Source organism: Chondrus crispus, genomic scaffold, assembly GCF_000350225.1.
Source record: "Chondrus crispus Stackhouse genomic scaffold, scaffold_97, whole genome shotgun sequence".
NCBI classification, from domain to species: domain Eukaryota; phylum Rhodophyta; class Florideophyceae; order Gigartinales; family Gigartinaceae; genus Chondrus; species Chondrus crispus.
The window spans coordinates 228,900-251,394 of NW_005178874.1; the positions used below are offsets into that span (position 1 = coordinate 228,900).

At 49.2% G+C, this 22,495-nt stretch overlaps 6 protein-coding genes; 1 reads left to right on the forward strand and 5 right to left on the reverse strand.

The window, feature by feature from the left end:
- Nucleotides 1–2,345: 2,345 nt before the first annotated feature.
- On the reverse strand, nucleotides 2,346–2,825 carry CHC_T00008227001 (hypothetical protein). Its single transcript, XM_005712331.1, has one exon. The coding sequence runs from the start codon at nucleotides 2,823–2,825 to the stop codon at nucleotides 2,346–2,348; it is 480 nt and encodes a 159-aa protein (XP_005712388.1).
- A 20-nt stretch (nucleotides 2,826–2,845) lies between these two features.
- On the reverse strand, nucleotides 2,846–3,073 carry CHC_T00008228001 (hypothetical protein). Its single transcript, XM_005712332.1, has one exon. The coding sequence runs from the start codon at nucleotides 3,071–3,073 to the stop codon at nucleotides 2,846–2,848; it is 228 nt and encodes a 75-aa protein (XP_005712389.1).
- A 13,199-nt stretch (nucleotides 3,074–16,272) lies between these two features.
- Nucleotides 16,273–16,755, reverse strand: CHC_T00008229001 (hypothetical protein). XM_005712333.1 is given in 2 exon segments: nucleotides 16,273–16,392; nucleotides 16,393–16,755. 1 exon segment carries the CDS (start codon nucleotides 16,753–16,755, stop codon nucleotides 16,393–16,395), a length of 363 nt encoding a protein of 120 aa, XP_005712390.1. The 3' UTR covers nucleotides 16,273–16,392.
- A 142-nt stretch (nucleotides 16,756–16,897) lies between these two features.
- CHC_T00008230001 (hypothetical protein) lies at nucleotides 16,898–17,308 on the reverse strand. The gene has a single exon (XM_005712334.1). The coding sequence runs from the start codon at nucleotides 17,306–17,308 to the stop codon at nucleotides 16,898–16,900; it is 411 nt and encodes a 136-aa protein (XP_005712391.1).
- A 392-nt stretch (nucleotides 17,309–17,700) lies between these two features.
- CHC_T00009139001 (Flavodoxin) lies at nucleotides 17,701–18,458 on the reverse strand. XM_005712335.1 is given in 3 exon segments: nucleotides 17,701–17,795; nucleotides 17,796–18,320; nucleotides 18,321–18,458. The coding sequence occupies 1 exon segment, from the start codon at nucleotides 18,318–18,320 to the stop codon at nucleotides 17,796–17,798; it is 525 nt and encodes a 174-aa protein (XP_005712392.1). The 5' UTR covers nucleotides 18,321–18,458; the 3' UTR covers nucleotides 17,701–17,795.
- Nucleotides 18,459–21,411: 2,953 nt separating this feature from the next.
- CHC_T00008231001 (hypothetical protein) lies at nucleotides 21,412–21,627 on the forward strand. Its single transcript, XM_005712336.1, has one exon. The coding sequence runs from the start codon at nucleotides 21,412–21,414 to the stop codon at nucleotides 21,625–21,627; it is 216 nt and encodes a 71-aa protein (XP_005712393.1).
- The last annotated feature ends 868 nt before the right edge of the window (nucleotides 21,628–22,495 follow it).

Below are 22,495 nucleotides of genomic sequence, written 5' to 3' on the forward strand. Positions count from 1 at the left end.
GAAGTGCAATGCGATGCTTGGTCAGGAATGGTCTGGAATAGCCATGTGCAAGCTCATAGGCGGAGGCTAGGTCGTTCCCATACAGGTCATTTGAGACCCTTACAGCATTAACGGCTAGTAGGTCTTGACTGACAGTGGGATGCTGGCCTGAGAGCCTCAGGTAAACGTCTCTAATGACGCGGTGTTTAGACTCAATAGCGTTTTTGTTATGGCGCCTGGCAGGGATCGGCGCAAACTGAATGTCGTGATACTTCAAGTGGTTTCGAAATTGGTCGGTGTCAAAAGCCTTATCTCCGAAAACTATGCCTGGAGCCCAATACATGTTAATCCAAGCAGTGTCGAAAAGAATTATGGCCTCAGATATTTTTGTTGATTGAACCACAGCTGCAAAAGAGTATCTGGTAGCTTTGTCCATTAAATGAAACATAATTGTTCCGTCAAGAAAAAAATGATCCACACATACAGCCTCATTGAAATTTGATGTCAGCCTTGACAGAGAGACAGGGCGCATTCCCGTTGGGGGTTTCGTGAGGATGCAATGGGGACAGTTTTCCAATATCGATGACAGTAGTAGACGCGATTCATCAGTCCACAGTTGATTCCTTTGCAGCAATGTACGCATGTCACTGTAACTGGCGTGTCCACATACATGTTCATGAACTCGTTGAAGAATGTGCCTCATATCCAGGGAAGACGCAATGAATGAATCGGGGGATGTCCCAGATGAGTATGCAAAAAGGGCATTTGTATCTGGGTCGTTGATGGAGGCAAATGTTTTGTGAAAGAAGCGGCTCAGCGGAATATAGCTGTGATCCCCATGGTCCTCAAGCTGCACAGTTGAGATTTGTCTGCCGGAGATATGCTTGAACCGAATGTAATTACCGTTTAGATGAATAATGTCGGTACATTTCGTGACATTCCTTCCAATGACCCATTGGGAGGAGCCTTCAATAACGAGATGTGTTACGTCTACCTGCTCGTTCTGATCAGATCTCATGGACAAAACAATTGTACCAAGAATTCGTCTTCTCATACTCGCATGCGAACCACTTCCGTATTGCCAAAACGGCCTGTCGCGAACTTCTGGTGGTAAAATCCCAAGCTTGCCATTCCATCCAACCATGATTTGTTCCGCGATATCCGTAAGTTGTTGCATGCCTAGGCCACTGTACGGTGCTCCATCATCGACCAACGGACCTAACATCCCATCGGTGATGTCATGGGATAACGTGCCCATAAAAAAGGCCACGCTTCCAGTTCTGTTTCCGTTTTGCTCTGCATGTTGTGGGAGATGATGTTGGCGTGGATGTGAATGCTTGATGGGACTTTTTGTAGCTGCTGGGCCAGACTTATGACAAATATTATCGTTGGCCCAATGCCCTTTAACGCCACAGGACCTGCATATCGATTTGCTTTTCAAGTCAGCAAGCTCGTGAGGTGCCAGTCTTTTTCGCTGCTTCCGATAACCAGAACGAAAGCGTTGAGCACTGTGCGCATACAGAGTCTCAGTGTAGCTTGATCTTGATTCAGTTGGATTGTCAGAGGAGCGAATGATCGAGGCAACGCTTTCATAGGATATCTTGTCCAGTACTGAATTTTCTGCATCATCTGAGGGTTTCGGAGCGGAAGCGGCTAGTATGGCTATGCGTTGGTTGTTATCGATGTTGCAGGTCGCCAACAGCATAAAGGAGACAAGTGAATCCGGTAGAAGAGCATCATGGGTATCAGATGTATCGTTGAAGCGGCAAACAAGGGCGAAAAATCTGGACTCAAAGTTTTTGAGAGACTCATTTGATCCTCTTTTCGTCTGCAGTAACCCAGTGAATCTCTCATAGCACTCGGAAACTTTGGAAAGCGGGTCCACTTTGTGAATCAATTTTGCAACTGCGAGTGCACCGTCATCAGCGGTGATAGTATCAGAAGGAATTCGCTTAACAATATCTTTGGCTCTTCCATAAAGTTGCGACTTCAAAACAATGCCTTGAAGGTTGCCAGGTATCTTGTTTGGATTGGTAGCTTGAAGAGCTACCTGGGCCCATAACTGAATATAAAGACACCTGTGCAGAGGGAAACAATGTGAGAACTTTAATGTATCGGATGAGGTGGATCAAATCGGTGCTGCTGCTACTCCACCATTTCCGAGTAGCGATCTCCTACAGTACTTATAGAAAAGTGTATCGAGGTACACAAAAGGGAAGTGAGCCAATGCAGTGGACAAGGTAGCTATGTCTTGACTCACATAGATGCACATGGACGGACAGGTAATTATTGCTATTAGCCACGCAATTATAGTATGATCACAGTGTTGCGGAGCTCCGACTACATCAAGTGAGGTGAACACAGAATTACACACAAGTCACGAGCGTGGGCCAGCTTTGAAAAGGGCGTAGAATTGTGAAGCAGTTCACGACTGTCAAAGCTGCGGTGAACAAGCCCCAGGCTGTAACCTTTCCAGTCGGTGATATGTCCGATGACAACAGCTTAAATTCCAGTGGAAGCCAGATGCAAAGAACGGTAATCAGGTCGGCCATTTCGGAGCGAAGCGATGAGTGGTCGTCTGGCTTTGTGAGCTGAAGCAGTGACGGGATGAGGATATACGCTACGTAAATTGCCAATATAGGGACTGCGCGGCGGCGACCGTCCATGATGTTGGGTGCACCGGCGAGGCACACTGGAACCAAAACTAATAGCACCGTCCAAGCTGCTTGCCATCCATGTCCAAATTCGTTGACAAATGTCGAAGAAGAGTAAGCCAGGAATAAAAGAGTCCAGCACATCGAGGCTGAGGACTCCAAAGTATGGGCTCGGCCGCCTGGTTCTGGCATTTTTGGAAAGCCGCGGTCAGTCATTGGCTCCATGCTGAAGGATGGAACGAAGATTCTACTCGAACAGTGAAGTACAACACGGTTGAAGCTGTTTCAAATGTCTCTGCGGTAGCCGGAAAACGCTCTTGTAGAAAGCAGGGTTGCCTTGAGCACTTTGTCGTTGCTCGCTGCGATTTTTGCGTTTCTAAAAGGTTTACTAGGAAGGTACTCTTGCTGGGCCTTGCACGTGTTCGGGTGTGTGTGAACATCCGCACACGTTGCAGACTTACAGTGTATGCAGGCGAAGTAGGGGGGGTTTTCTCTGGGCAGAACGGACCGGTTGCAGGGGGGGGTCGCTCAATTGTGCGTACTATAGTAGTGCTTCCCTCTATATAGTGCTATGGCTCGCCCTCTGGCACAGGTTATCACAAGCTCACACGTGTATCATCCGGCATGGTTCAGTACGCAGTACAGCTATCCATGCTGTCTTAAAGGAGACCCTGACCAAAGGATGTTGTGTTATGCAGGCTTTGTTGTGTTTGTGTTACAAGTGTGCTTTGTCCCCAAATATATGTATTTGAGCCTCCTTTATATAGTGCCATCCCCCCAATAGTGCCATAGCTAGAGGTATGTCACGCTATAGCACTATATCGTAGGAGGCACTGTATACGATTCCGTATCATAATCGGCCAATCATCATCCACCAGCTTCTCGCACGTGTAAAACATTGCGTTTTGGTCACCACGTGTAATACATTGCATTTTGGTCGCCACGTGTAAAACATTGCATATCGATCCACACGTGTAATACATTGCATTTGGGTCCACACGTGTGATGTGTTTGTCGCGCGACAAGATCTACAAAAGCTGTATGGGTGGCTACCCATACTAGAATCAACCTCTAAAAAATTAACAAAAATTAATCTAGTTCCAGTATGGCTGGCCAGCCATACAGCTTTTGTAAATCTTGTCGCGCGACAGCCATTACATGTCATTCCAAAGAAACTTGTCTGCGCATGCAGGCCTGCGCGGTATACCCTTCCCTAAAAGCATTATTTGGTAAAAAAAGCTAATTTGATGATTCAGTTCTCGTTGCTGCCAGTGCGGACAATGGGTGCAGTCTTTCATCCCTGGACTCCAGGGAAACGCTCCGGGGCCTAAGCGTTCACCTCTTCTACAGTTTCCCGCAATGTTACCTCCGTGCCTCTCCCCATCCCGCCAAAAAAGAAAATAGCCGGCACACAACACCTTTAAAGGCCAAACAGTAGTATTTGATCCACGATCAAACACTTTCTCGTCATGTTCACGAAACAGGCCTCCAGTTTTCCGAAATGTTACCTCCTCGCTTCTCCCCGTCCCGCCAAAAAAATGGCGGGCACACAGCACCGTTAAAGGCCAAACAGTAGTAATTGATCCACGATCAAACTCCTTCTCGTCCTGCTCCCGGGATTGGCCTCCAGTTACGGACAATTCACGCCCCCTCCGATGTCGATTGGAATGCGTCGTCAGGCAGCGCGCGCCAAGCAAGGGACAGACGGGACGCAAGGGCCAAAGACAAACGGCAGACAGCGGTAAATTTATTGAAGATGAAAAAAACGTTGCCGATGTGGTTCGCCTCACAGTCGACTGTGAGACGAACCACACTGATGATCATCAGTCGTGGGACAGCAGACCGATTACAAAAATGTCTCAAGACCAAGGACGACGACAAACTGTTCCGCCTTCTTGACCCAGCCAACAACCGTCCCGGAGCCCCCCGTGTCGTCAAAGCGGACGAGGACAAAATCATTAAGCAGCGCATTAAATACACTGCCTCCCGGGGATTTGCAATTAACAATTATACATTGCGAGCTATCATGGCTCGCATTGCCAATGATGGTCAACGCGGTTTTCAGACGAAGGACAACATGCCCTCCCCGGACGTTATTCGTACCTGGAGAACCCGAAACAGGGATATCACGTTTCCAACAGCCGATCCCACGAATCTTCTAATCCTAGTTACTCCCCGACTCCTCTAAATCTCCGAAGCACTGCGAATCCCTAAAGTACAAAAACCATCCTACTCCTTACTCCTGAATCCCCTGCCGGCCTGTGATCAGTGGCCTCTGATCACAGCTCCCCACTGATCACCGGTCCTAACTCTCAAAATTTGCACCCCAATTTGCAAATTTTATACAGCAATGACGATGTCGGACGACACCCCCTGCCGGCCTGTGATCAGTGGCCACTGATCACAGCTCCTCACTGATCACCGGTCCTAACTCTCAAAATTTGCACCCAAATTTTGCAAATTTTATACAGCAATGACGGTGCACCGGTTGACAAGGAGAGTGGGTGTATGGTGAGGAAAACGAAAAAGTTAAGGATCAGACTGGCTGCAGGAACTAGAGAGGTGTAGGGACACGGACTTCGAAAGGTGGGGATACATAACGTGCCCCCTTGCAACAAGCCCACAAAGGTAGCAGACCTGAATTTTGTTTGCAATAACGATACAGTTTATATGTCGCAACTACGGATATAGAGGCCGGCGCAGAGCTTATAGTCAGTGCATAAAAGTATGCAGAGCTGTGTGGTAGTACTAAAAACTGTTGAATAAAGACCAGAGTTCTTGTTCCGCACATATACTTATGCCTGACGTGGCGGATATCCTTCCTTTCGCCCCCACACTTGATAAATTCCACCGTCTGGGAGACTCCTGTGTTGTACTGCTGAGTTTGATGTGCATATGAGACACATATGGTCGTCGCTTTCGGCGCTGTCCTGCTCGCAGTAGTGCATAACTAATGCCTTTCGAACGTAGCTTCCAAGCTCAACCAGCGCTCTTCTTTCGTTTCGTTGTTGTATCATCACCCGGTATCCATCTTCTTCAGCTTCGCACTTCTTCACTGCGCAATATCGTGTTGTTTCTTGACTTTCTTTCTCACGAGCGTCCAGAATCCGGACTTGAACCACGGCTAGCACCATCCAGAACCTTCTGTCCTCATCATGCTCAGAATCATTGTTCTCATGAAGAGTGAATGTGAGATCAGGATCTGCGGTCGAAACTACAGAAGAATGCAAGGCTTGAATCACGCTCCCATAAGATATAGTGGCCAAAACAGATGTCTGGTCTCTTTTTCGCCCGTCTGTTATTTTGCACCACTTGGCAGTTCCATATATCTGTACGGTTACGGAATTTCCATGGTCCGGCCGGCCACTTCTAAGACGTAGCTTTTATTTCCATAAATGCTCTAAAAACTCCCTTGCTTTCAACAGAAATGCAAGGTCAGTTGATTGGAACATTTCCGAATGTTGACCTCCGTCTGCAGTGTTTCCGAGGTTCATAGTTACTGAATTGTCTACGCGCCAGTCCTTCCTACTGAGAGACGACGATAAGAGTCCTTTCCGATGTAATCGAAGGTTCTGCAGAACAGGAGTTGGGAAGCAGTCCTGAAGCTTTTGTAGAAATCTTCCCGCATCCTGAAGCCCAGAACTGTCGTAGCCCAAGAGATTTAAAACCGACTTCGCTGTCTCAAAGCTCCAGCCGTTCTCACTAGTGTCAATGCCTTCAGTTTCAATTGCCAGACGAGTCTTCCAGTCGTTGGCAAGACGATGTTCCATAGCCTGTAATTGTGAGTTTTTCATATTGGATTGAGCTACCCCCCTCTTCAATGGCTGATGAGCGCTTTCAAACAACAACTCTTGTACATGTCTTACACTACCGAACAGTGGCAATGTATGTGTGAAGAACTCCAACAATCTGTGAAGGTTTGGTTTGTCCAAATGAGTGGAGGCAAAGCTGTTTGTGCGACACAGCTTATCTACTCGAGATAGGTAACGAAGTGCCATATTACGAATCTCCAGAAGTCTCTTGGTTCCTCCTTCTTCATTGTGTGTGTCTAATGACCTCTTACCATCTATCCTTGAGTCCGGAAAGTACTGTGTTCTGCTCACGAGAGAGGAAAACAGGTCGAGGAGGTCGAGAGCTTCATCGATAGTAGCACAGTTTCCGCTCTCTCTCTCGCCTGTCATTTTGTTCACGTACCAAGCACTCTTCATCGCCCGTGGTGCTACCAAGAGCAGGCAGTACATAGACGATATCGTCATTGAATGTAGCACATGCTTGTCATGGTTGATTAGGCTCTCCTGATATATGAGATAGCCATCCTTCAAAGCCATCTTGGCAATTGCCTCGGCATCTTTGCGTACATCTTTTGGTAGCAGTGTTATACAGAGATTCATGATGTCGCGACCAATCCCGAGGAAAAGATGATCGGGAGCCACAACGCATGAGCGATACGAATCGAAAACAGAAGGAACAACCGGTTTGCTACTGCCGAGTACACGAGGCACACGAGCGCGAACTTGTCGCAGTTTCTCAGAGAGTTGATGAAGTGCCTGCAAACTTGTCTCAAACGTATCTGCGTTATCCATTCCGAGGGCTTTCAACTCTTCCCTGGATAACTTGGATCTCCTCAATGCAGTAGCCCGGTTCTCATCTCTCGCGAAAGATGGATGGTCGGAATGGATGCGGGTTGTGTAACAATACTTGCTTCCTTGAAATCCAGACTTGTCGTACCTACCATAGCTGCATAAGTGACATGGAACATTGGAGCAGTGCCCTAGTAGGTCCAAAGTGTGGGACACTGCAGGATAGTCTCCAACGTACCCGACGACATCGAGAAAAAGAACAACCTTCTCTCCTTTTGCAGTGGTCAACTCAAATCCCTTTTCTGTCCCCTCAATGATATCATCAATAACTGCCGCCAGTACCTCGTTTGTAGATACCCCTGGAGGAGTTAGCCCGATAGGTCTGATGGCTCCTGCTCCATTGCGGTTCTCCGGAGCCATACTTATTGGCAGCATGTATACACCACCCATGCTTCCTTTCTTTCCAATGTACGGCGTAAATCCATCAGAGTACAGAAACATTCTATACACAACGTACTTTCTTCCATCTTCCAAACGTCCACTGCTTTCCGCATCGACGCGATGACCCTTGTTCATTGGATTATCATCGGCAGATACTCGTTTCACTACGGCTTTGTCAAACATCTGGTTGTAAACGCCCCTATTCGTTCCGGTGAGATTCGAAACATTTCTTTCAGAAGATACAACCAAGCTGGTGGCGTAGTCGTCATCACAGTTCTGTCTTCTCCACATCCTATACACAAGGAAGGGTGTTTGCGTTGGTTCTTCCGAATCTTCGGCGTCTGGCTGTCCTGGGAGTGCAAGTTCGACGACCATGTCACTGGGAAGGAATGCCCGAGATTCTGGTCTCTTCGTCTTCATCGTTTTGGTACGCTTTGAATTGGACTCCGCCTGCGGTTCTGTCCAGTTTGGCTCATCGTAAACAAAGAAGGAAGATACAACTGCATCAAATCTCATGTTCGTTGAGGACGTTACTGCAAACTGGGCTTGCATCAATCTGCCCTTCACCGCGTCACTTGTTTCGAACGTAATGTTAAGAAGGAGCCCTTTTCGCAGTTTCACTGTCACACCATCTTCGGTTGGAATCCGATAAACAGATAGACTCCCAGCCCTATCCTTGATTATTGGAGTGTCCTCAATATCCGAGAACCTCGGTATCTCGATTGACGGATCCATATCATGCCGTCTTCCTTGCACCATCTCCCGCAATTTTGCTGTCGAAAAGTCAAGTTTTGCCCAGTTGCTCGGTCTTACAATCATGGTCGGAGCGCTGTCCTGTGAGGTATACTTTCCAACGCCAGCCTTCGACCCAGACTTCGACAAATCCACAGTAAACATTTCTACATGACAAGGAACGAAGAAGTTGGATTTCGCAAATGGACGAACACGTCTCTTCAGAGTAGATGTACTTGGCAGTTTGAGAGTGAGCTGCCTTTCATTCGGTCTCCAGTTCCTAAAGTTGGCAAGTGTCTGATACGCAGTCTCGCTGAGACGCGTGCTCCCAGTTGCTGTTATTAGTGATGCAATATTTGTCCAGGTCAATCGAATTCCACTAGAAGCGCTTTCGAACATGCTGTCTATCAGCTCCTCAGACTCCTCAGCTTCGTAGGCATTGTCCTGCTCAACGCTCAATCCAATGTCTAATCCAGAAATTCCTTCGCTTTCTTCACAACGGATCGTGTTATTCCGTTCGGGGTGAGGACTTGATGGAAGTGCCTCCACACCGTCATGCATGACGCCTTGGTATTCTTGGAGGTCGCTTAAAAGCCCGTCTTTCAAAAGGGAAGCGTAGGATTCTGACTGACCGTCTAGTAACATGAACCCATCTCCTGGACGTTTAGCTGGCTTTGTAGACAGTTGCCTACATGGCCTTGCTCTTTTTCGATTTCTTTCAAGCTGAGGTTCAGAAGAAGATGGTGCGTGCCCATCCGAAGTAGTCCCTTGTGATACAACATCTTCGGAACGCTTTGCATAAGGTCCGCGTTTTTTAAGAACCCAACGACTCTTGCTTTGACGCCCCATCTGTGACAGTTTCGACCAGGTCCGCAACTAGAAGTGGGGCTGCAGTGAAGTTTGGCATGGACCTCGGCATTAACAAGATTTCAGCAAGCTTACTGCTCTACAGCCGAAAGAAGGTCTTTTGTTACATTTGGCGATGCATACGGTTGTGCCGTTAATATTAAAGCTTGGTTCAATGAATAGAAACGGTAAAAAGGATATGCTCCTACTCGCATTTTGATGTGATGCCGCATGCAAAAGCTCAATGAATGGCTGTCGTTAAGGACAGCCATGCCATACCGAATTCGGTAGTTTCAAATTGAGATTTCAGTACGACACGTGCCCATGAACAGTTTGAAATATCTAGCTACCGGTTTTTTCTGAACACTGCATATATATATGCAGCAATATAGTTCCAGGACCAGATCCAACTCTCTGCACGCCCGTCGTCCGCAGTCTTGATCCACCATGCATCCCGTTTTCTGACAGTTTCCTTTCTGCAAGTTGCGTGTTCGGTTGAGATATCATCCACACAGTAAGTGAAGCTACTTCTCCCACAGTCTTGACCCACAACGCATCTGTTTCTCTAACAGTTTCCGTTCTGCAAGTTGCTTGTCTGTTTGAAATATCATCCGCAGTAAGTGACGCCACTTCTCCCACAGTTCTGACCCACCACGCATCCATTTTTCTAACAGTTTCCTTTCTGCGAGTTGCGTGTTTGTTTGGGATATCATCCACAGTAAGTGACGCCACTTCTCCCATAGTTCTGACCCACCACGAATCCATTTTTCTAACAGTTTCCTTTCTGCTAGTTGCGTGTTTGGTTGAGATATCATCCACAGTAAGTGAGGCCACTTCTCCCACAGTCCTGACCCTCCACGCATCCATTTTTCTAACAGTTTCCTATCTGCGAGTTGCGTGTTTGGTTGAGATATCATCCACAGTAAGTGACGCCACTTCTGCCACAGTCCTGACCCACCACGCATCCATTTTTCTAACAGTTTCCTATCTGCGAGTTGCGTGTTTGGTTGAGATATCATCCATAGTAAGTGACGCCACTTCTCCCACAGTCCTGACCCACCACGCATCCATTTTTCTAACAGTTTCCTTTCTGCGAGTTGCGTGTTTGGTTGAGATATCATCCACAGTAAATGACGCCACTTCTCCCACAGTCCTGACCCACCACGCATCCATTTTCCTAACAGTTTCCTTTCTGCGAGTTGCGTGTTTGGTTGAGATATCATCCACAGTAAGTGACGCCACTTCTGCCACAGTCCTGACCCTCCACGCATCCATTTTTCTAACAGTTTCCTATCTGCGAGTTGCGTGTTTGGTTGAGATATCATCCACAGTAAGTGACGCCACTTCTGCCACAGTTCTGACCCACCACGCATCCATTTTTCTAACAGTTTCCTTTCTGCGAGTTGCGTGTTTGGTTGAGATATCATCCACAGTAAGTGACGCCACTTCTGCCACAGTCCTGACCCACCACGCATCCATTTTTCTAACAGTTTCCTTTCTGCGAGTTGCGTGTTTGGTTGAGATATCATCCACAGTAAGTGACGCCACTTCTGCCACAGTCCTGACCCACCACGCATCCATTTTTCTAACAGTTTCCTATCTGCGAGTTGCATGTTTGGTTGAGATATCATCCACAGTAAGTGACGCCACTTCTGCCACAGTTCTGACCCACCACGCATCCATTTTTCTAACAGTTTCCTTTCTGCGAGTTGCGTGTTTGGTTGAGATATCATCTGCAGTAAGTGACGCCACTTCTCCCATAGTCCTGACCCACCACGCATCCATTTTTCTAACAGTTTCTTTTCTGCGAGTTGCGTGTTTGGTTGAGATATCATCCATAGTAAGTGACGCCACTTCTGCTACAGTCATGACCCACCGCGCATCCCCGTTTCTGACAGTTTGCTTTCTGCGAGTTGCGTGTTTGGTTGAAATGTCATGCGGAGACACGAGTGCGCTGCAGACGTTTGGTAAGTGAGCGCTTTCTCTAGGCAATGCCGTTTTGCGATTACCTACAACGCTGTAACGTAAGTTCGCACATTCTCTAACACATTGAAAGTTTCGAAGAACTGTTCTGACCAAGCCTCACAGCGTTCCTTGTCTCACTGCAGGTCAACCCGCCCGTCTTCTAACTCAGGATCAGGTAAGCCATCAGTACACCCTCCTTGGTCTATCAGAATTCCAATCCACCATCATGACGTACTGTGACCGTAACTGACCTCTCTTGTTATGTTTCTTGGCGTTGATTATTGTATTTAACGGAAGCGCAATGAACCACTGCTGCGGTATTCCGGTATTTGGACGGGGTAGATGTAGTGTTTGTAGCCGTAACAATACTCTTTGGTTGCTACAAATAAATGTGATGTGAACGCCGCTGGAACCGCTATCGGTTTCATCCTTCGGGTTGGGACCGTTTCTGGACCGGCGGGGTGATGTCACCTTTGCAAGAAAGGTACTGGATTAACATTTCATTGACTGAGAGTAGGTCGGAGCATTACGTGTAGTGTTGCATTGGAGCTGCGAATGGAGACATATTTTCACTGCCCTGGAGCAGCAAAACATGGTCGTCGGTGGCTGCGCATATGCAGCGATGATCACCGTCTCATCATTGCATCAATGTAAAAGCGTTTGGCCCTGCGGGACCTGCCCGTGTACAGCGCCAGCCAGCCATCTACCGCCGCAGGCCAGGCAGAGACGCTGTGCCATAACTATGCTGCTTTTCAGCCAATGGCGTTTGGCACTGCGAGACTTACCCGTGTGCAGCGCCAGCCAGCCATCTACCGCCGCAGGCCAGGCAGAGACGCTGTGCCATAACTATGCTGCTTTTCAGCCAATGGCGTTTGGCACTGCGAGACTTACCCGTGTGCAGCGCCAGCCAGTCATCTACCGCCACAGGCCAGGCAGAGACGCTGTGCCATAACTATGCTGCTTTTCAGCCAATGGCGTTTGGCACTGCGAGACTTACCTGTGTGCAGCGCCAGCCAGTCATCTACCGCCACAGGCCAGGCAGAGACGCTGTGCCATAACTATTCCGATTTTCAGCCAATGGCGTTATTGGTAAAAAATGTGCAAAATCGCGACATGAAATCAACAAGCGTTGCTACATTTATGACACATTTTTTGCTGGCCCGGACCAAAATATTTGCGCCGATTTTTTATTGCCTCCGATAGGCTGATTTGACCTTCCTGTGAAGGTATCGCATCACATTTGACCTGCGTCAGGTCAACGAAAACACTGTACCCATCACATGGCCTATGACACATGTTGAGTCGGAGCTGGCCAATGTGGCCGCCAGTGAGTGCTACGCTAGCATTGATTTTTGCAGCGGATATTAGCAGATGCCACTAAGTAGGGAAACACAGCACATTCAGAGTTTTGTAACGCCGAAGGGCGTCTATCAGTCAACGAGGTCTCTCCAGGGAGTACACAACGCGGTGGCAAACTTCCAGTCTAGGGTAGAACCGTGCTTCGCGGAGATCAGAGGTTCAATATTCTGCTGGCTGGATGATTTTCTAATTCATGCAATGACAGAGAAGGAGCTGATGTATGTTTTGGAGAGGGTATTGCGTATCTGCAGAGCACGGAGACTCAAGGTATCCGTTTTTAAGATCGTTTTCTTCCCGACTTCTATCCGCTGGTGTGGGCGGTTAATCGATAAGGATGGAGTCAGATGCGACCCAGCCAGACTGAGTGGTCTACTACAGTCCAACACACCGGTTTATGCGTCCGAATTGTCGCAATTTATCAATTGCCTACAGTGGATGTCCAACTACATCCCAGACTTTGCGACGCGGGTAATGCCGCTGCGGAAATTGTTGGAGAATGCATACCAGAATTCAGGAAAGAGAATGACGAAGTCAATCCAAAAGCTCCTACTGTCGGAGTTTTCCTGGGGACGACAGCACGAGGACGCCTACACGGATCTCAAGGAACAGCTGGGAAACGCAGTGAAGCTGGCACATCGTGACCAGGATAAATGTCTCTGCCTATACACTGACGCCTCGGATAGGTATTGGTCTGCTGTTATTACACAGTGCCATCACGATGATTTAAAAAGGGAAACAAAGGATCAGCAACATCAACCGCTTGCATTCATGGGGGCTGCCTTCTCGGATAGACAGAGAAATTGGAGTACGTTCGAGAAGGAGACATTTTCAATTTACCAGGCCTTCGACAAAATGGACTCCTTATGTGCTGCGGAACAGGATACGCGCATCTTTACGGACCACCGTAACCTTTTGTTCATTTTTCACCCAACTGCAGTGGTCCCTATTTTAGGACGTCACATCATCAACAAGGTACAAAGGTGAGCTCTTTTCTTATCCCGATTCATGTACTCGACACACCACATTTCGGGTGAGCACAACATCATGGCCGACATGATGACCCGGTGGTTCAAGGGCTACCGTAGAAAACGGGAAGGCGTGAGACGCATAACAGAGGCGCTGGCAAGAATTGATCTTTTGCCCTCACCGCATGACGCCGAGTTCGAGTGGCCTTCGGATGAAATGACAAAAAAGTCACAGACTCGACACAGGGGGACCCGTCCGGCCAAAGCAGAGATGTCGGCGAAATGTACACGCTTGACGGAAAGGTCTGGGTTCCAGAAGCAGACCCCAATTTGCAACTGAAGACATTGGTTGCCGCCCATTGCGAAACTGCGGGACATCGCGGCGCGGACCCAACTGAAAGCAATATCAAAGAGAATTATATTTGGAGACACATTTCCAAAGACTGCCGAGAATTCGTCAACTCATGTCTGCACTACTTGGTGTCGAAATCGGGGCTCAAAGTACCTCGCCCACTATCAATGACGACACATGCAACAACCCCCAATGAAATAGTACACTTTGATTACCTATATATGGGACCGGGTGTGGATGAGAAGAAGTACGTCCTGGTCATGCAAGACGATTTGTCATCATATCGGTGGCTGACAGCTTGTAATCACTCAGACTCCGATACTGTTACTTCCGTAATGGCTCGTTGGATTAGAGTATTCACAGCGATGAACGTCTGGGTATCCGATCAAGGATCACATTTCAAGAACTGCGTCATGAAGGAACTAGCCAGACAGCACCGAATCAGACACAACTTTACAGTTGCATACTCGCCATGGGCTAATGGTACAGTGGAGAACGCGATGAGGCACATTCGAAGCACAGCTACCGCCCTGCTATCTGAGTTCAAACTCGGGTCTCAGGACTGGTCGTTGGTATTGGATATTATAATGACAGCTCTCAACGAGTCCCCACTTCCAAGATTGGGTACTCGTCGTAATGGCACATTCCGCACGCCGCTCGAGGTAATGACAGGGCTCCGTCCTAACAGAACCCAATTCAAGATCGATGTGTCAGGAAAGCCAAGCATGGATCACACGATATCAGAGGCTGGTGCCCTCCAGCTCATCAAAGTAGAAGAATTACAACAATCTCTCGACAACATGCACAAAGATGTTTCGAACCGCGCGGCTGCCAATCGCAAGAAACAGATTTTTCAGCACAACAAAAGGACGAACATAGTCGCGCCAAGCTTTCATCTGGGCGACTACGTTCTGGTACGTCGAGCACAGAACAAGGGTCATAAGCTTTCATTTCGTTGGTTGGGACCTCGCAGAATTACCAGGGTAATAGGGGATCTAGTTTATGAGGTCACAGGTCTAGCTGACGACAAGGTGGATTGTGTGCATGCGGCACGGATGATCCTGTATACAGCGTCACTGGATGATAAATGCATATCAGATGAACTCGAGAAACAAGCCAAGCATTTGGAGACCCGATACGATCTGGTGGAAAAGTTGATGAGCATTTCCAAGAAAGGTCCGGACATATTCATCCAAGTACAGTGGTTGGGCCTTCCAGACAAGTGCGACTGGACTTGGCAGCGAATTGAAGAGCTACATGAAGACGTACCAGGTCGAGTTGAAGAGTTTCTACGTTTGTCAAAGAAAAAGATTGCTACAGAGGCTCTAATCTTACTAAAGATTTGACAAGATACCAAATGCGACCACCACCGAGTTCTGTCGCATGGGGGCTGTGTGGACGCTTACTCAGCTTATAAGGGCATGGGATCATAGTGCAGGAGTGAGTGACAGTTGGTCGCTACAGCGAGCGCGGCGGGTCAGGTGTCAACTCTCCAAGATTAACATGCATTTCTAGTTGGCACTCTCCTCGTACAGGAGAGTGCATTTCGTTTAGTGTACGTCGAGAAGGGCATTTAAGGACCCTACGGCAAGCCCAAAGTAAAGGGTTACCATTGACACGAAGTCATCGACTCCCCCAAGTTTACATATGGTGAATGTGTGAGGGATGGATGAATGAAGGATCGTGTGAGACGATACGGTATGATGCACCCCTTGAGCCAATTTTCGGATCACGGCGCGCTGGCACAATACATTAAATTATTGGACATGTAATATTTTGAAAATCGCGAACATATACATCCAAACATGGCTGTCCATGCTGTCTTAAAGGAGGCCCTGAGGGCTTCAACCAATACGACCACACTACGCGTAAATGCTGCAAGTTTATTGGCCAATTGTATCTCACCGACAGATCTCTTGGGATTTTCCTGCAGCTGCCTTGGCTCCAACCTGTTTCTGTATTGCTATGCTTGCTGCTGTGCGCTTCGCGTTATGCCTTCTGTCCTTGCTGTCTTAAAGGAGACCCTCTGAGTAAAAGTAACGATGGCGTCGCTGCCTTTGTTTATTAGAATGGGACCTCAGTGTCCCTATTTGTAGCCTCAGTTGCTACCGCGCATTCACTGCGGGTGCGCATGTGTGCAGGTGCACTCACTGCGCTCTCTGAACCTCGGAGCTCACGTATCTCACGTATCTCACTGCCGCCGTTATTACTGTGGCTTTGGCTTACAGAAATCGGATTCGACACTGAGGGCCTCCTTTAAGACAGCATGTGACTCCGTTGGTCTATTTCTATGACTGTACGGTAGTTTTACAACTTGCTCTAATCTCAGAGCCCGCTCTCCGTCGAGTGAAAAAAATAAAATAAAAACTCATTCATACACCACGCTCATTGCGTGCTCATTGCGTGCTCATTGCGTGTTCATCGCTTTATCCAAACATTCAAACATTGCGCATACTACATCGACCATCGCGGAGGCATACACTCACTAGAACAATCCGCCGCCTGCTCCAACCCATTCCTCAACAAAACTCTTCCTGTTGCCGCAGATAGAGTACAATACACATCAAAATGTCGCCCCACCGCTCCGGCACCGAGTAACGCCCAACCAGTTCCACACTTCCACCTCCAACGAGACGCTCCAGATCAGCCACCCGCATCGTGCACTGCTCGCGGCAAAGCTGCACCACCCCCGTCCCTTCGCGGAGCTGCGTGTCAAACTCGATACACTTTCGGCAAAACGCAGACGTCGTCTCGCGGTACGACGCCTTCCGCATTTGGAACAAGTCAAACCCGTCATCCACCACAGAGATCGTCCGGATCATCGCCTGCAGCGTCTGCTCCTGCACCCCCGACAGAGCGTACCGCTGCGCCGCCTGAAACATCTGCAGACTCGCGTTCAGGTCCCCTTCGGTTAGACCACACCGTCGCCCCTCCAAGATCGCGCTGGCTAGCTGCCGCGTGCTCGAAAACTCGTTCAAGGGGGAGAGCGCGTAGCTCAGCTCTTCGAGTGCCTGTGTGTGTGTTTTACACAATCATTTTGAAGTGCGTTAGAAAAAGAACATTTTGGTAGAGTGTACGGTAGCATGTCGGCGCATACGGACGTGAAGGATTGGGGCGTACCTTTTCAAAATGTGTCATAATGACGGAGCATACCGACCATGTGTCGTGGTCGAAACCTTCTTGGCAGCCCGTCGTTGCTGGGATGTCACGAAGATGGGACGGGTAGTGGGTTTGCGCTTTGACTGTGCACGGGACGTGATAAGTCGGGGGGCGTCTGCGCACGGGGGATTTGGCGGCGTTCAAGTCTCTGGAAGCGCTGCGTGCCAGGGGAGGGCCTGCGAATGCTTGAGGTGTGGCGCGGGTCATTTCTGCGGGCGCAGGGACAGGCGGTGAGGTAGTTGGTGCTCGAGTAGGGATTGGCTTACTCCAAGACATTGAATGCGGATGAGGTTAAATGGGTTTGCGGAACGCACGAAACACGGATCCGTTCGAGCGTTTTTGGATGCAAGTTATGATAAGTTTGGCAAAATTGCGCGAAAGCCGCTGGTGAGCTTTTGGCATTCCACCGGCTGCGGGTCCTGGACTAGACTGGACAAGATAGATGCTCGGGTTGATAAACGTCTCTTCTCCCCGGCAGAGGACCAAAGTGTGAATATTGGTGGCTTGGCACGGTTTTCACGTCGACCGATTCGAGATGACTTGGCTATGGTACGACGGCGATGACAAGACTGTATCAAGCGCGTAGGGATGTGATGGAACAGGGTGGATGGTAGCGTGCAGTGGCGTGGAACCAATACCAATGGTTTATAGTTGCGGGGTTCCGAAAAAAAAAAAAAAACGGCGGCAGTTTAGAAACTCTACGGACGACTAAGGCCAGCACTACAAGGAGTAGGCAGGGGGGCCAAGATTTTGACGATGGCGCCTACACACCGGTCTCAGAAACGACGGCCTCAACCCAACCAGCGACCCTCTTCTCCATGGGAATTTGGTCGTTGACCATATCTAAGGGGAGCCCCAGGAACTTGCCGTCCCTGACGCTCTTGCTCTCTTCATAATCATAGTCGTCCGGATTTGAAAATCCGACGGGCTTGGCGCCCTGCTTGGCAAAGCAGTCGTGGATCTCTTCGATGGCGTCACAGAAGTTGTCCGGGTAACCTTCGGCATCGCCCAGGCCGAAGATGGCGACTGGCAGATCCTTCATGTCAACTTCAGGGAGTTTATCATAGAGAAACTCATCCCAAGAGGTGCCCGAGCGCTCGGTGTCCGCGCCGGTGTTCCAGGTGGGAGCGCCGAGGAAGAGCAGGTCATAATCTTTGAGGGCCTGCGGGTCCGTGACGTCGTCGACATCGATAGGTGCATCGGCTTTGGCGCCGAGGGTTTTCCCAATGAAATCTGCAACCTCGGTAGTGTTGCCGGTGGAGGTGGAGAAGAAGATGCCGATCTTCATCATCCATTGGTGCAGGGCCGCGCGGCGGCTAGCGGCGGGCCTGGGCAGCAAGGGCGTGCCCATGGAGCGGCGGCATACTGGGGTGGAGAGTTTCGGGCCGGAGGTGAGCGGCAGGGCGGCGACGAAGGCGGCAACCATGGTTGGATCGGGGGTGGAGAGTGAGGAGAGGGAGGGGAGGGAGAGGCGGAGAGGTTGGGGAGGTGGGTCGGGTGCGGGTGAAAGGGGGAGGGAGGAGGTTGAGGCAGTGTGGACGGGCGGGGTTTCGTTTATTGGGAAGGGGTGAGATTTTGGGATTTTGGATCTTGTGGTCTTTTGGATCTTGTGGTCGGAAGTGAGCGGCTGGGAGCTCGGAGAAGCATCCGGGGATGTAGGAGTCAGGGGGGCCTCAGGGGGGCCTCAGGGGAGCCTCAGGGGAGTCTCAGGGGGGGCCTCAGGGGGGGCCTCAGGGGGGCCTCAGGGGGGCCTCAGGGGGGCCTCAGGGGGGCCGCAAGGAAGAAGCATGACAGCAGGTGTGCGGGAAGGCGATCCCATTGGCATGCGCTCTGGCAGCAGTTGCCCTGCCCGATCAAAAACGCCTCTCTCCCCGCCTTCCGTCCCCGCCTTCTGCCACCGATCTCGATCACCACTCCCTAAATCTTTTACCACGTATCACCAGCCTCGACTGTACACACAAAAAAAAAAAAAAGGGTACTGAACACTATTCAATTGATTTTTCAAACTTCTTTGGATTCTCTGTAAGCGTGCTCTTTACTGTAAGCGAATAAGACTCTGCAAGTACTGTTCTCGCTGGACGTACAGCACTTGGGCAATATTGCCTCCATCCTAGAATACTGTAGGATCATTGAATAGGGTCGCGTCCAGGGCAGATCTCTTGTACGCGTGTACAGCAGGTACAGTTGTTTGTACGGTTCATGATGTGCAATAAGCTCTACAGTATCATAAAGTGCAAATTACACGTACGCACGTACAGGGGGGGACGCGCAATAGTGCCGCTTTCATTATTGCCACCCTCGAATTAGTGCCGCCAAAACCGGCAGACACAGGTTCTGCCACGTGTCATGCGCGACGTCGTCATCGCCCACTCCTCATGCGCCTCAGCTCAATTGGTGATGGCACCTCACTCAAAGACCCTAACATGATTCCTGAAAAGATCGCCAAAGCGAAGCGTACGCGCCTTACGATTGCACAGAAAATCGAGGTTGGGGATCTGCTGCAGGTCGGGAATGCGAATACCACAGTTATGCGTCAGTTCAAAATTTCAGAGCGAACCATCCGAAACATCAAACGCTCTCTTCCTTTACTCCAACAAATTGTGACCAACACCGCTACAACGCTCGGAACAAAGACTTTGCACCCTGCGATTTGGAGGAATGGATTGAGATCGAGACTAATGAGCTTGTGGCAGAAGCTTCTATTAGTGATGCTTGCGATTCAATACATTATGGTGGAGAGCTACAGAATCAGTCTGCCAGTGATGCTATGATGGATGATTGTGTGGCAGAAGGCGAGTGTGAAATTACGGAGAGGCGGGCCGTACCGAGTGCTGTAGTGTTAGCAAGGTTGTTTGGGTCTTTGGAGAGTCTGGGTGTGGAGTGCGATGTGAGCAATGCCTTATCGCACTTGAGGTCCGCAAAACGAGCTTTTCTAGAAGCTAGGCATGAGAGACAGGGTCAAAGGCAACAACAGCAGACTCTAATGTCTAGCCGACAAGTGACCTCAAATGAGGCCATTTGACCTCATAAAAATAATAAAATAAGTTGAACCTCAATCTCAAATGAGGAAAATTGTCGGCTAGACACTAATAACAGAGTTCTGGCCGGGTAGTAATTCTGCTTTCTGATTGTGCCGCTCCGAATTAGTGCCGCATTATTAGTCCTTACACAGGGCGGCACTAATGCGTAGGGTCGACTGTATGTCCTTTTCCACAACATTGATTCAAGCTGTTCTTTTATCCACAGCAGAGATTCCCTGAAATAGGTTGCCCAAGTACGGCTGGTCTAGTTTTTGCCATTTTAATGTTGCTTGCGCAGCAGAGTAATGCGCCTGAAAAACACATGTGTAGTACAAGTGAGCCATGATCAACTAGCGCGATCGCCCAAATGGGCTTGCTATCGCTAAATGGGAAACCCATGGTGAAACGCAAACTCCGTCTATTTGGTGGTTCAATTGCGCAATATGAGTTGAGGAGTGTGGAGATATGAAAACTACGAATGGGCTTGGCCTGTTGTCTGAACAACGATACTGTAGTACAGTTAAGGAATCTAGACCGACCGGGCCCTGGCGCTAAAGCCGTATGAGGCTGCAATGCATGCTGGTAACTTGGTGTCGCAAAAAAATAAAAGAAAAGGAGGGAACAATAAAGGTTAACCGGCAGGACCGGGCGAATGAGGGGAATCGCGCTTTTTATTGTCGTGTCTTCGTTTTTGTTTTTCGCTTGTCTTGGCAGCTAGTCTGCCTCGACTCTTCCCTTATTTATACTACTTCAGCCAGGTGCTTTGTCCTCTCCTCACGTAATGTTTTTGCACTATCGAAGCATTTTTAGGAGAGGATGCACTGCATGTTGACAGCTGAGATTATTAAAATTCTCCCGTTGTTGTGCACTACATTAATTGCGTTGAGGTGCATTTTATTCGTCCTGTATGCGTCACCGTCATACCATAATTTCCTACACTTGGGCACCATGATCAGTCGATCAGTCTCAGCAACCTGTTGGAGTACGGGACAATGGAGTGGATGGCAACCCAGCTTAAGGCGACTGCGATGAATGAAAGGGCTGCGCAAAGAGAAGATGTAGCTGCAACCACCGAACTTGGTTACCTCGGAGAGTTTAGGAGCAGAAGGAGTTAGGGAGGTCGTTTTCGAAAACGTTCGAGCCTCAGACTTTTTGAATGCGTGCTCATTCCTCCGCACAAGGCGAAAACAGGTGCTATCGGTTCTCTGCGTGTTGGGAACGTCTGTCAAATTGCGCTCGCACGTCAGTTGAATGTGATGCACTGAAGGATTTACGGTATATTGCTCACGCTCTCTACATCACTGCGAAGCGATGTCATGTTTCGGATGAGACTTCGTGACCGGATGTACGGAATGTCAAATGGATGCTATCTGGAGTGATGCGCTGTTGCGTGTTGCGATGGAGGCAACTGGTTCTCAGTTGATATCATGTGACCTTTCTGAAGCAACGTGTGAGGGCGATGGAGGAACAGAGAAGGACATAGCGATTGGAGTGGATCTCTACATGGGAGCGGAGAAAGCCGGTTCGTCACAGGCGAAAAGACCTAACAGACTTCTTGGAAGGCGGGGGTTTTGACGTGGAAAAGCGTCGTCAGGGCAGCGAGAAAAGTTTTTTTTGTTGAGAGATTGTTGCCAGTCTAGCGTGGGAGGCCTTTTTCGTCTTCAAGGAGAGGGTGAAAAAAAAGTTTTCAGACGGGCTTTTGCTTGGGACGGCATCATATGATGCGGCAGGAGAGAATGGGGATATGACGAGGGTGATCTTCGACGTTGCAAATAGGTTTGCATCAGTTGGTTTCGCCATCCGTTCCAGGAAGTGTACGTACAGTACCAAGGGTACAGTATATACTCGCGTGCGGTCTGGCAGTCGTATTTCACGCGATGGTACCCATACGTGCGTGTCCATGCTTGTGCCAGGGTGATATGTCTCGTGCAGTACCCTTGGGTACAGTCCATGGCCGCAAAGAACAAGCCTTTGGTTGACCTCCCTAACTTTAGCTGCCGCGTGTTTCAAGTGTCTGCATGCAACGACGATCGCCATGGACGGCAAGGTTAGTGGTCAAAGAATGATCGCTACGCAGGCAAACAGACTACTGTCTTTCTCCTCTTTTGCAACGCGGATGGTCATAGGCTGTCTTGTTGACCCGACCACGTCAAAATCAGGTTGGCAGTCCACTGCTTGAAGTGTGTCCACGTGTTATACCTGAAGAACAGCCATGCGTTCGCGGAGATATAATCCACGGGACGGGTACACAGTACACTATCTACAGTACAAGTTCGTATACATTTTTGTATACTTGTATGACTCACTGCAGCTCATCTGCGCAACCCAAGCAACAATAGTTGGATTTGTTACCCAATCCTTGCAAACCGCAGCTGGAATGTCCGCGAGCCCCCGGTACCCATGTTCCCAATGCAAGGCGGGAGTGGCTGGGTACCGCGGCTAG